General features: G+C 40.4%; 1 protein-coding gene across 1 annotated transcript in view; it reads right to left on the bottom strand.

Annotated features, from left to right (window-relative positions):
• LOC137353168 (ryanodine receptor 1-like) overlaps positions 1-12795 on the bottom strand; it is a 535610-nt gene that overhangs the window by 213407 nt on the left and 309408 nt on the right. Inside the window, exons 52-57 of the mRNA XM_068019216.1 lie at positions 12252-12415; positions 9477-9555; positions 5873-5962; positions 5583-5726; positions 3116-3193; positions 1226-1301 (exon numbers count right to left, since the gene is read on the bottom strand). Coding sequence (XP_067875317.1) covers positions 1226-1301; positions 3116-3193; positions 5583-5726; positions 5873-5962; positions 9477-9555; positions 12252-12415 — 631 coding nt within the window. The remainder of the gene's footprint in view (positions 1-1225; positions 1302-3115; positions 3194-5582; positions 5727-5872; positions 5963-9476; positions 9556-12251; positions 12416-12795) is intronic.

Below are 12795 nucleotides of genomic sequence, written 5' to 3'. Positions count from 1 at the left end.
TGCAACCTGTGTGCCCCCTCCAAAGTCCCAAACTGGCCTCCAGGAGCTCTCAATGAGCTCCTTAACTAGCTTAATTGGCCTAATTGCTGAATTGGGTGAGCTTCTGGGGCCGCCTTCCTCCATCCTGATGAAACTTGCCGGCGATGGGAATGACAAAGGGAAACAGGCCTACCTGCCTCTGTTCTTCCTCTCAATGCGACCTAAAAATCCTGCCCCAGATATCTGCAATTCCTTTGTAGCATGTGAAGTCTGTTACTTTTTAATAAGGATGCAAGACAAGATTATGCTAACTTTGGCAGTTAACATTGGCCTCACACTTTTCCCAAAGAATTTTAAAGAGAATGTTATACAGAGAGAGCATTTTTGAAGTAAAGCATCTCAGGAGAGGGAGGGAAGCAGGAGAAAAAGGTAAACGATGCATCAGTAAGCAATTCACAATGAAGTAATGCTGATCAGAGGTTATTAGTGCTCCAATGAAGATTTGCGTTACTGACTGCTCTGTCTCCAGTATGCAGAACCAGGAAAGAGACTGATCCATCACTTACATCAGCTGAGCAACTAATGGCAAACTCTGAGCTTCAACAAAGTGGCCTTCAAACAAGCAGTTTGTGAGGAGGGAGAAGCAAAAACGCTTCATCTACTTCATACCGTGTTATTGCACTGCTTAAATACCGCATGGTAAGTACATCTGAGGAATTAGTCACCTCTTTTGCACCTTCCAGCTGGAGGCTGTGTCCATCATTTTGTGAAAGATAGTGCAATGCATGATACTACTACTACTTTCAAATGATGAGAAAAGCTTATAATGGGATGTATAGTTTGGCTCTCCATTTAACAGTCTCCTGAGACGCCGAGTGGAGAAATGAAGTGCCTCCAGCAACAGACCTTAAAGGGCAGGTTGATGTAATGTACTGCATGGTCTGAAACTCATGGTCACAATCACACTTCAGGTCATCTTCATCTTCCAATTATGGAGCATGTGGGGAGCTGATGACAACTTACATGTGGTATCCCTGTGTGCCAGCTAATGTCATCAAGAAGATGACCAAATGCCTGAAAGTGGCCTCCTGGACTGAAGAGCATAAAAGTATGATAAAACTGAAGGAAGAAAATCTTTTTTAAAAATGAAGGGGAAAATAATTCAGTTATGGTGATAGACAATGCATAAAACATATGGAAAGTTATTTCAATAAATCAAGGCACATGACAGAAAATGCAATCTAACCTTTAGCCTGTAGCTCCAGCTTTTTCTTACGACCCCATGTGTTGTGGTAATTTTCTGCAAGTTGCTCTGCCATTGACTACAAAATACAATAGTGTGTGTTTAAAATACAGACATACTATGGACTGTTCCAATTTGTCCAATGTTTTAGGCGATTTGGGTTATAAATTCCTCTTAGTTTAAAACAAGAATTATAACTTCCTAAAAAAAGGCTATAATCGACTAAAAGATCAGCTGCAACCAATTTCTAAACAGATAATTTTGTGCAATATGTGCTACTAAAGGATACACTGATACCCTGTACCTTGGAAAAGTTACTCATTTGGGATGAGTAGCTGCCTCTGTAGTAGGTACTCACTTTTACCTGCAAGGAAATGTGGCTGAATTTTGTGATGTCACAGTAGCACCCGAAAGGATCTGTTGATCATCAAACCTAAGGAAAGCAGGTCCCTTAGTGCCAATGGTAATGCACTGTGGATGGTGGAATGGGCCAGGTGGCCATCTTAGTCACAGCCTCTTAGCTGAGCCCAAGTCTCAAGATGCATGCTCCTCTATTATTTTTAGGTATCAGCCTCTTTTATGGGACAACAGCTGCTTCAGTAAGCTTGTTCTGAAAGCCATGCACTTCTTACACCCTCTACACTTCCAGGTTATCCTCCTCAGGCTGCATTAAAATATGCCAGGCAATGGTTGCAGCACCTAAGCTGTATGAAAGGAATCTCTACTCTTCTATTCACTTCTCTCAGTACTATTATGATGTTTTGAAACCTTGGAAGTGCTTTCTATCAGCTGGAAAGCAGGATGAGCAAACTCAGCACCCACCCAGTAGAAGCGGATGGCACACCAACCATTTTCACGACCGGACCTTATTAACAATCTGGTGAGCTGCTCACTCTTTTGGAGCAGTTTGCTAATCGGAAGGGGTTATAAATCCAGGAGTTCCATCAGGAAGCCCAGCTGGTACAGGTCAATTGACATTAATGTTCCCCCTAATCTCAAAAATAATTTAAGAACCTTTTTTGAGCATTCTATAGTGATCCCTTCAAGGACTACTGGTTGGGCCACACAATGTAAACTACAATTGGGCACGGCTTGCAATGTGCAAGTGCTTGAAAACTGCATTATGGTCATGATGTTATAGTACCCTGATTTGCAGGAGCTAATGAGGTTCCTCCCTATTTCTGTCACCCACTAAAAGACCGCCACAAAAATGACAGAGACCTGGACATCAGTGGAAGGGTGCAGTAAGTGCTGCATTGTGATTTCGATTCTGCTACCATCCCATTCTGTGGAGGAAGGGATGAAAGTCCCTCTTATCCAGTTTTCTACTCCTGGGGTTCAGTACTCAGTTTTTACATACATCTTCCATTCCACATGACTCTAACCTGTAATTCTTATACCTGGACTTCAAATACCTGTGTATTCTTAAAAATGATCACTAATATCCTTGAACCCATGATTAAATTGCAGCTATTTGAGCAGCGCTAAACATGAACAGGTATCTGCTAGTTCTTTTTAATGCAATTTAGCCATTGTCTTTTTGCTAACATGAATTACCAAAGGAAAATATCACTTTTTTAAAACTTATTATTTGCAATCCAGTTTACATTATAAAAGATTTATAGATACATATCAAACAGTTTCATGCCAATCTCAAGTAATTAGGCAATCAATGAGACAAGTTATTTGATATGGTGAGACATCCCAAGAATTTCCATCTTACCTTGTGATTGCAATGTACAATTTGCTGCCAAAGTAATGCAATTTTGTATAATTTGTCTGTGACCAGTGAAAAATGCCAGCTTCTGAGCAGATACGAAATCACACTGAAATGATATATTTTATTCTGCAGAATTCAATATTGCTTAAGCAAAAACAAGCTAGGCTATCTACCTGCAACTCACGAGACAATGTCATGTTCAGCAGCTCAGGGGGCTGTGGACTGTATCCATGACTAGGATCATAGACAACCTGCAACAGAAATTAAGAGAGATAAAATATACTTAAAGCAAATCATTGACAACATTTTTTTTTTGTTTGCTCGTAGGATGTGAGTGTTGCTGGCAAGGCCAGCTCTTGTTGCCCATTCCTAATTGCCCTTAAACACATGGTGGTGAGCTGCCTTCTTGAACCGCTGCTGTCTGTGGTGTAGGTTCCAGATTTTTGACCTAGTGTCAACGAAGCAACAGCGATATGGTTCCAAGTCAGGATGGTGTGTGGCTTGGAGGGGAACTTGCAGATGGTGGTGTTTCCTTCTAGGTAACTGCGGTATTTATGGAAATATCACAAAAATAAAACCAGATGTAAAATCATAAAAAATCATTAGTGCAACGTAATTGTTTGCCATATGATTTTGAAGTTAAATAAGATTTCAGCATGGGAGTAGAAAAGTTATAAAAATCTTTTCAGCAATTTTAGATTACTTATAAGTCTTAAGAAGCATTGACTAAGCCAGAAAAAGCATGTTTGTAAAAATGGCATTATCCCTTGTTATAAAATGTGTTAGTTAAACTTACACAGAACCTTGGTTACACCACACGATTCTTATTTTCATATTACAAAAAAAAGAATACAGAAGCACTGGAGAAAGTGCAAAAGATGATTTACTGGGACGATACCAGAACTAAGAGGGTACAACTGTCAGGAAAGACTGAACAGTCTGGGGCTTTTTTGCAAGAAAAAAGACAGAGGGATGAGCTGTCCGGGTCATGTAGTTTTGTTTCTGGGAATATGCAGTTTGCCTTTAAGGCTTGCAAAGGATCAGTATTGTTTTAAGAACCAGGAGTTCTTAAGGAGTTATAGAAAGCCTAAGGAGTTATAGAAAGGTGCATTTTCGTTGCCTTAGAAACAGCCAAATGGAGACTGCAATTCAAAGGGTGCATTCTTGTTAGATATCATCACCGGGAGTGAGTTTCATGCGATACATTTGTTAACAATTCAGTTTTGAACTGGCTGTTAGTGGAAGACAGTTTGTTCTAACAGAACACACAGACAGAAGATACAGCTGTGTTCAGACACATGAAAAAGAGCTCTCAACCATTTAAACGGAAGGAATACAATTTTAGTCTGTTTAATTATTATCTCTCAAAATTCTAAAACATCAGGCCAAAACAGAGATCTCTGGAAATTTAAATTGAAGAAAGCGAAGTTAGACTGTGACAACTCAAAACTCTAAAGTCAGATTGATTCTGTTGAAAGTGTTTGCAAGTTGTTAATTGTTGAAATTCACTGGAGAAGGAAAGCAATATCCTGTGAGGACTTCGGACAACATTGGACTGTAAATTTGCAAGGACTCGAACTTTTTCTATTTTAAATGTTTATATCTTCATAATGTTTAAGAATTTAGTTCTTCGAATTAAAAGAGTTAATTTATTGATTTAAAGACATCTGGTTTGGTTAGCCTCATTACTAGACTAATACCAGGAATGTGCGGGCTGTCTTAACAGGAAAGACTGGACAGGCTAGGCTTGTTTCCACTGGAATTTAGAAGAGTAAGAGGTGACTTGATTGAAACATATAAGATCCTGAGGGATCTTGACAGGGTGGATGTGGAAAGGATGTTTCCCCTGGTGGGAGAATCTATAACTAGGGGTCACTGTTTAAAAATAAGGGGTCACCCATTTAAGACAGAGATGAGGAGAATTTATTTTCTCTCAGAGGTTCGTGAGTCTTTGGAATTCTCTTCCTCAATAAGGCGATGGAAGCAGAATATCTTTAAGGCAGAGGTAGATAGATTCTTGATAAGCAAGGGGGTGGAAGGTTATCGGGGGTAGGTAGAAATGTGAAGTAATCAGTTCAGCCATGAATTTATTGAATGGCGGAGCAGGCTCAAAGGGCCGAGTGGCCTACTCTTGCTCCTAATTCAAATGTTCATATGTAATAAATCTAATAAGAAACTTAGGAGGAACTTCAGAACAGCTACAACACTGGCATCTACCCGCCAATGTGGAAAGTTGCCTAGGTACGTCCTGTCCACAAAAAGCAGGACAAATCCAATTCATCCAATTATTGCCCCATCAGTCTGCAAAGTGATGGAAGGTGTCGTCAACAGTGCTATCAAGCATCACGTAAACAATAACAACCTGCTCACTCTTGCTCAGTTTTGTTCCACCCGGCCTACTCGGCTCCTGACCTAATTACAGCCTTGGTCCAAACCTGGACAAAACAGCTGAATTCAAGAGGTGAGATGAGAGTGACTGCCCTTGATATCACGGCAGCATTTGACCGAGCGTAGCATCAAGGAGCCCTAGCTAAATTGAAGTCAATGGGAATGGGGGGAAAACACTCCATTTCTAATATTGAATTAAGACCACTTTAGCTTTAAAGATTTTACTAACAGGTTACTAAAATCTCCACTTACCTGGGCGGATTGTGAAATCTTGCGGGTTTTCTTCTCCCCCTTCTCACTCTTTTCCACTCCCTCACCTGCTTTTTCAATTGTCCATTCCCAGGCAATCATAGCTTTTAGAGACTCTTTGATTGGCCATCTATAGATTTCCCTGTCCTGAAAACACCCATGGTAATTGTTAAATGTTACAAACTAGAAACTTGAAAAAAAATTAAATCTAGTACACAGTAATAGATATTATCTATGGTTACATAAATGAAGCATTTTACATGTTCGGGCTGTGAATATGGTAATGCTCATACCTTTTCAGAGAACGTTTTGTATGGCCTCAACCATGGGTGAGTCTGGGCCTCTTCATCAATAGTTTCACCATAACTCCAGTTATTTTGTATCTGCAATGAAAAATAGACTGCATTTTACATACAAACATACGAATTAGGAGTAGGAGTAGGCCACTCAGCCCCTCGAGCCTGCTCCACCATTCAACAAGATCATGGCAAATCTGATAGTAACCTCAACACCACATTTCCGCCTTCCACCCCCACGCTTATCAAGAATCTATCTACCTCTGCCTTAAAAATATTCAGACTCTGTTCCCACTGCCTTTTGAGGAAGAGAATTTCAACGACTCATGATCCTCAGAGAAAAAAATTCTCCTCATCTCTGTCTGAAATGGGCGACCCCTTATTTTTAAACAGTGACCCCTAGTTCTAGATTTTCCCACAAGGGCAAGCATCCTTTCCCTATTCACCCTGTCAAGACCACTCAGAATCCTAGATGTGCACTGACCACCTCCAGGCGCGTATCCATTGTCTCTCGAGATAAGGAGGCCCAAAAGAAAAGACCCCTAGTTCTAGATTTTCCCACAAGGGCAAACATCCTTTCCCTATTCACCCTGTCAAGACCACTCAGAATCCTAGATGTTTTAGTATGTTTCAATTGAATCGCTTCTTACTCTTCTAAACTCCAGCAGATAAAAATCTAGCATGTCCGACCTTTCCTCATAAGACAACCCGCCCATTCCAGGTATTAGTCAGGGTTTTATATCTTGCTATTTAAGATTTATTTATAGAGGAATACAATTTCCTTTGCATTTTTAACTGACATGCCTGAAAATATTGACTATTACAGCAGTGCTAGTTACCTGTACTTTTGATTTTGGACAAAATTCCTTTAGTTACCTGCATATAAATCCTTCAATTCAACGCTAACCCAATAGGGCCAGTTTTAACTCACTGCAGGAAGCCAGCGAGAGCAGACAGCATTCCTGCTCTCGAAATTCAGCCTGAAACCTGGCAGATCTTAATTGCTGGGCCTCATTTGAATGGGGCTGATCAGCTGCTCCCCTGATTTGGGCAGTAAGTGGGAATTCGTTGGCAATGAATATCAAGAGAAGGCCATCAACAGCAGGAAATGACATGAGACGAGTTGTTCCGAGAGTCTTAAGGGTTTTTTGGAGATGTGGTGGAGTGCAAGGCCTCAAGAAGCATTCCAGTCCTCCTGATCCCACAAAGAAAAGATTTTCAGTGGTCTGCTGGCTGTCTGTAGGCTCCGGTAAAAAAAGGGGCAGCTGCCAGGCTCAGGAGCAGATTAAAATGTCATTGGGATCCCATTTTCTTTATTCATTCATTCATGGGCTGTGGGCATTGCTGGCTAGGGCAGCATTTATTGCCCATCCCTAATTAACCTTGAGAAAGTGGTGTTGAGCCACCTTCTTGAACTGCTGCAGTCCATGTGGTCCAGGTACATCTATAGTGCTGTCAGGGAGGGTTCCAGGAATGACAGCATGGGATCCCGATATGCATTTATTAATGAGACTCCTGCAGAGATCTGGCTGGAGCCTTGTCTGCCAGCAAACAAGCAGCATGAAAGTGAGGAATAGGAATTGTATGAGAAATGGCGTTGCTCTATTTTAACTGCTCTCCCGTTCATTTCTGTTGATCATGAAGGGTTAAAACTCCCTTTATTATCCCAGCAGTTAAAAATATATGGTAATTAAGACATGGTCATATAGAATTGAAATTTCTCTTTGCAGAAGAACAGTGTAAGCTAATAAGCAGAATTATTAACTAATTAATAGCTTTTCCAGTCATTTAGCCCGATGGTACCCATTTTAATGAAGTTGGCAGGTTGAAAAGAGACAATGGCCACAATTTTTCATTGGGCGGGAGGCCCCATCCACCGGCTGAAAAGTCAGTGGTGAGCCCGCCTCCACCGAGCCTGGGGAACCAGACCGGGATTTTTCACTCCCCAAGCCTTTAATTGGTCTTGGGTGGGACTTCCACTTCCTTGAGGCAGGAAGTCCTGCCTAATGGAGCTGCCAGCCAATCAGTGGGGCGGCAGCTCTTAATCCCAGCAGCGCCTCTGGGAGCGGTGGCCACTGCTGGGACTACACCCAGCCATCGCAAGAAAATGAAGGACGGCCCCGGAAAAAAGTTGTTTATAGGGCCTCATCGGGGACAATCGGTCGGGCTCCAGCGAAGCAAGGATGGTCGGGTAAGGGGGTGGAGTGAGTGTTGCGCGTTGGGGTTTTGGGGGTAGTCCCCTCTTGGAGCACAATCAGGAAGGCCCAACACCCCCCAGCCCACAAGATGACCGCCTGATTTCACCTCAGATCTCAGCCGCCCGTCAGCTAAGGGTAAAATACCCATAGCAGCAGGCGGAGGCCCTTAAGTACCAGTTAATTTGCTACTTAAGGGCCTTGATTGGCCTGGGGCAGGCGGGCCATTTCTCGCCCTAAATTCTGCGTAAATTTGCACCAGGGTGGGAGGGGGTAGAGAACAGCCCCCTCATCTCCCATTCAATTTACGACCCCCCCCCCCCCACCACTCCACCACCAGCCCGCTTGTTTGGGGGCGTAAAATTCCAGCCAATGTTTAACAATCCACCAGATGACAGTAACAGGATATTGACCATTGTATTGTTTCCAATGATACATGATGAGCACACTATTTGACTGCAATTTATGGCAAGCCCAATAATACAATTGAATTGTGTACTCACTCAAGAGCGCAACAGTTTTTCTCACTAACAAATTATAATACTTCACGCGCAGCCATAGTTTGATATACCAGTCTGTAGTAGCTGACCATCAGAGAATATTCTTGAGAAAAAGATGTTTAATATGCCAAGATTAATGCTTGTGATATGATTTTTTTTTTTTGCCATAAAGCCACTGCCATGCCAATTCCATTTTAGTATATAACTAAATGTCTCTAGTTCAAGTTTAGTTTTCAGCTGTTTCAGTTTCTTCAACTAGAGTTCTATACAGACAAGAATATCACATCATTCATTTCCAAACATCATATCAGGAAGTATATGAAAGACTGTTTCTTCCAAACCTCTTGCTCATTATCAAACACATTATGAAGATAATTTAATCTCTTGTAGACTGGTTTTATCTTCATTGGGAATATGCACCTTCAGAAACTTTTGTGTCTTTGTGCTTGAATTACTTACAAATAAATTTTTATGGTTTAAATTGAAAATAATATTCCGATAATTTGGTAATTACTGCCAGTTGGAGTAGACAGGAGAGCATGGTAGGCATCCTATGAGCTCTTTGATCTGGTATACCCAAAATAAAGCATAATTGTTAGTCCCTTGGCATGCATCTCCTAGAAGGCATGCATAAAGGAGCAAATTTTTGTTCAAAGGAGCTTTGATCTTAACTGTACTGTTTTCTGTGAACACATAAAAGTGTTGGAAGAAAGCCTGATTCATAACACCAACCATGAGATTGGCAGAAAATAATGAATGTTCTGCAGTGGTTGATTACAATAAACAACCAACTTAACATAATGCTTCATACAAATTAGAGACTTTACAGTACACAAAAATCTAGCTGAAGATTCTACATTAGTGTAGTAAACGGAGTTAAGAAACAGAGCAGTAGAAATATCATACCTTCTCAAAAGCCCACTTGTCGTGTGTGTACTCTGCATACTTGTTGATAATAGGGTCCAGTTTTTCAGGAATTATGACACTGTAAAAATCATCACATATCACCAAATGGTTTGATTCACAAAAGAAGTCCTGAAAAATCAAATGGTCCTCTCCCTACACATAACTCTCCTATTTATATTGATAGCCAAACCCCAACTTTGCTAACTCCCATGGTCTCAATCACAGACAAAGCCATCTCTGACCACTTATTTGTATCCCTCAGCACCCATATCCCAGATCCTTTTGCAACCACACATCCTCCTAGATCCCTGGACAAAATTGCACTTTCAAGCTGCCAACTGCCTAATTGTTGGCCTTCCATTCAACATGGTACTTCTGGAGATGTCAATCTATTCAACCACTCTTTCATCCCCACCTTTGATTCTCTGGTGAAAACTTTACCCTTTTCCACCCAGCAGTTCCCTCTAGTATGCTCCCCTTCTTCACTCCCTTAAGTCCAAGGGGTGCTAAGTTCAGTGTGTCTGGTACACAACTGGTTTAGCCATCCACCATCAGAACTAGCTGGACCACACCAAACACCATTGACCACACCAAACACCTCTGCCAAAAGGTCCACTACTCCTGTATTAATCTGGAGCTTCTTTGCTCCTCTACAAACTATTTCCTTAAACACCTGGCTAATATTTATCCATCAACCAATATCGCTAAAACAGATCATCTGGTTGTTATTATATTGTTGTATTGGGATCTTGCTGTGGGCAAATTGGCTTCCATATTTCCCTACATTACAACAGTGACTACACCGGCTCCCATGCTAGATGATAATCTTTCTACTTTCAAAACCACTGTCAGTCCACCCCCCCTTTCAAAAAGTCACTTTTAACTCCTCTATTCTTGCAACCTTCTTCAAAGTCTTTAAACATCTTTTGTCTCCCAAAGCCATGCACGTCTTTCCCACAACTCCAAGTCCCGCTTATCCTCTCTCCTCTTCATGCTGATCTACATTGGTTCCAAGTTCCACAATGCGTCCAATTTAAAATTCTCATCCCAATGCTTAAATCCCTTCAAGACCTTCCCTCTCCCCGTCTCTGTAACCTTCTCCAAAACTCTACTTTCTTTAAGCTCTAGCCTCAAGTTCATTCTCAACTTCATTGTACCACTGGCAGCTGTGCCTTCAGCTGTCTAGGCCTCATGCTCTGGAATACCCTTCCTAAGCCCCTTCACCTCACCACTTCTCTCTTCACCTTTAAGGCCCTCCTTAAAATCACTTCATTGACAAAGCTTAGTCATCCCTTCTAATATGTCTCATGATTCTACATCCATTTTTGTCTGATTATGGTTTGTGACAGTTTATTCTTATTGTTAAATTTGAGATTCTGTTGTGGATTGATAATTAATATCTAGTTTTTTAAAAATCTTTCATGAGATGAGAGTAATGGTGGCAAGGCCAACATTTGTTGCCCATCCCTAACTGCCCTTGATAATATAGCATAAAAAGCCATATTTTCTCTTACGCAACTACAAAAAACAATGATTATGCATTATAAACTAGAACATTCTGATTTCAATTATAACCCTATAACTTAGTTGAATTTTCTTTCTAAAAGCATTTCTTGACAAACTCTGTCATTTGTGATCAGACAAATTAAATGTAAAATGTAAACAGAATACTTATAAAGATGCCATCATATATGCTATACAATATGTTGTGGTATCTTTCTGAAATAAACCTTTGCAAGTTTCAATTTACCAATCTGTAACAGTTTGCTGACTGCATGAAATCACAAAATCTTGTTCATCAAATACATAAAAGGGTAAAAGTAAAATTCTGAGTCCAATGTTTTGTTTTAGTCTTTGGTTTATTTCACTTTTAATTTATGACTTCTTAAAATTAACTGTTCAGCAAAAAAACAGCATTACTGTTTATTGAACATTAACGAATGGTTGAAATGGTTCCAATGAGATGGACTTGTGTTCTGCGATATATGTATGATGCTTCCAATTTGTTGGTCAACTTCGATTTGAAGGTTTTGAAGATAACATCTTGTGATACATATATGGTACATGTGCAAAAGTGGAAAAACCTATGATGAAATATAATAATGATCATCATTGCATTATGCTATATTAAAGCATCAAACTTAATAAGTCACTCTGTATAGAGTGAAAATTTATACTTATGTTTATTTGCCTGCCGTAGATTTCAAAGTCACCCTGGGAAAGCCAGGGTAGTTTTTATAATGTTTGAAAAAAAATCATTTATTCTTTCCCTGCCTTTTGGGAGAAAGGGAACTTATTTCCAGTTGCTAGTACTGTGCGACATATCTGCTCTGTTAAGTCTCCCCCAGAACTGAGGGTTAAAGATGTCTGTGTCTGGTCTGTTAGGCAACTGTCACAGAGAGAGTGGTGATTAGCAGCTTTCATTGCCAGTACTGAATGTCTGAGGTTGGAAATGGATTCATGCCATAAAGGGCAACAGTCTGCACTACCACCATAATAGCCACTCACTAAGGGTGCCAGCACATGAGCATGTGGAATAGATTTCTTTCTAGTGAGAAAATCAATACGACAGAATTCCAAAAGGCTGCTAAATGGAAAAGAACAAAAATGATTTTGAAACAAGCTATGAGAATGCAGCATTGTTCGCTAATGACTACAGATATCTATTTTGTACGATTCAAAACATTAAATCACAGGAATGAGAATTAGTGACTAATCAGAAACAGTCTACCATAGTCTGAAATTGAACTGAGAAAAATATTAAACAATTCATACTTCATAGTGTCTACAGGTTTTGGGTCAAAGTTTCCTTCTGCGTCAACTGAAGCTTTCTTCTCGACCTTGGAAGAATAGCTGGCATCAACATAATCTGGTGGTAGTGCACCAGCTATCGCGCACAGGCACTGCATGACAGCCTTGAACAAGTCAGCATCATATTTCTGCAAAACACATGTAATCACATTATATCCATATTTCTACCCTATGTTTATTAACACAAATTCCTCAACTACAAGTTACAAAATCCAACAAACTATATTTATATAGTGCCTTTAAGATAATAAAACTTCCCAAGGCACTTCACAGCAGCATTATAAAACAAAATATGACACCGAGCCAGGTAAGGAAATATTAGGTTAGATGACAAAAAACTTCGTCAAAGAGGCATGTTTTAAGGGGTATCTTAAAAGAGGAGGAAAGTGAGGTAGAGAGGCGGAAAGATGTAGGGAGCGTATTCCAGAGCTTAGGGCTTAGACAACTGAAAGCGCAGCAATTAAAATCAGGGATATTTGGGAGGCCAGAGTAAGAGGAGCACAAATAT

Source organism: Heterodontus francisci, chromosome 40 (assembly GCF_036365525.1).
Source record: "Heterodontus francisci isolate sHetFra1 chromosome 40, sHetFra1.hap1, whole genome shotgun sequence".
In the NCBI taxonomy this organism is placed as follows: domain Eukaryota; kingdom Metazoa; phylum Chordata; class Chondrichthyes; order Heterodontiformes; family Heterodontidae; genus Heterodontus; species Heterodontus francisci.
This window is presented reverse-complemented; position numbering and strand designations above follow the sequence as displayed.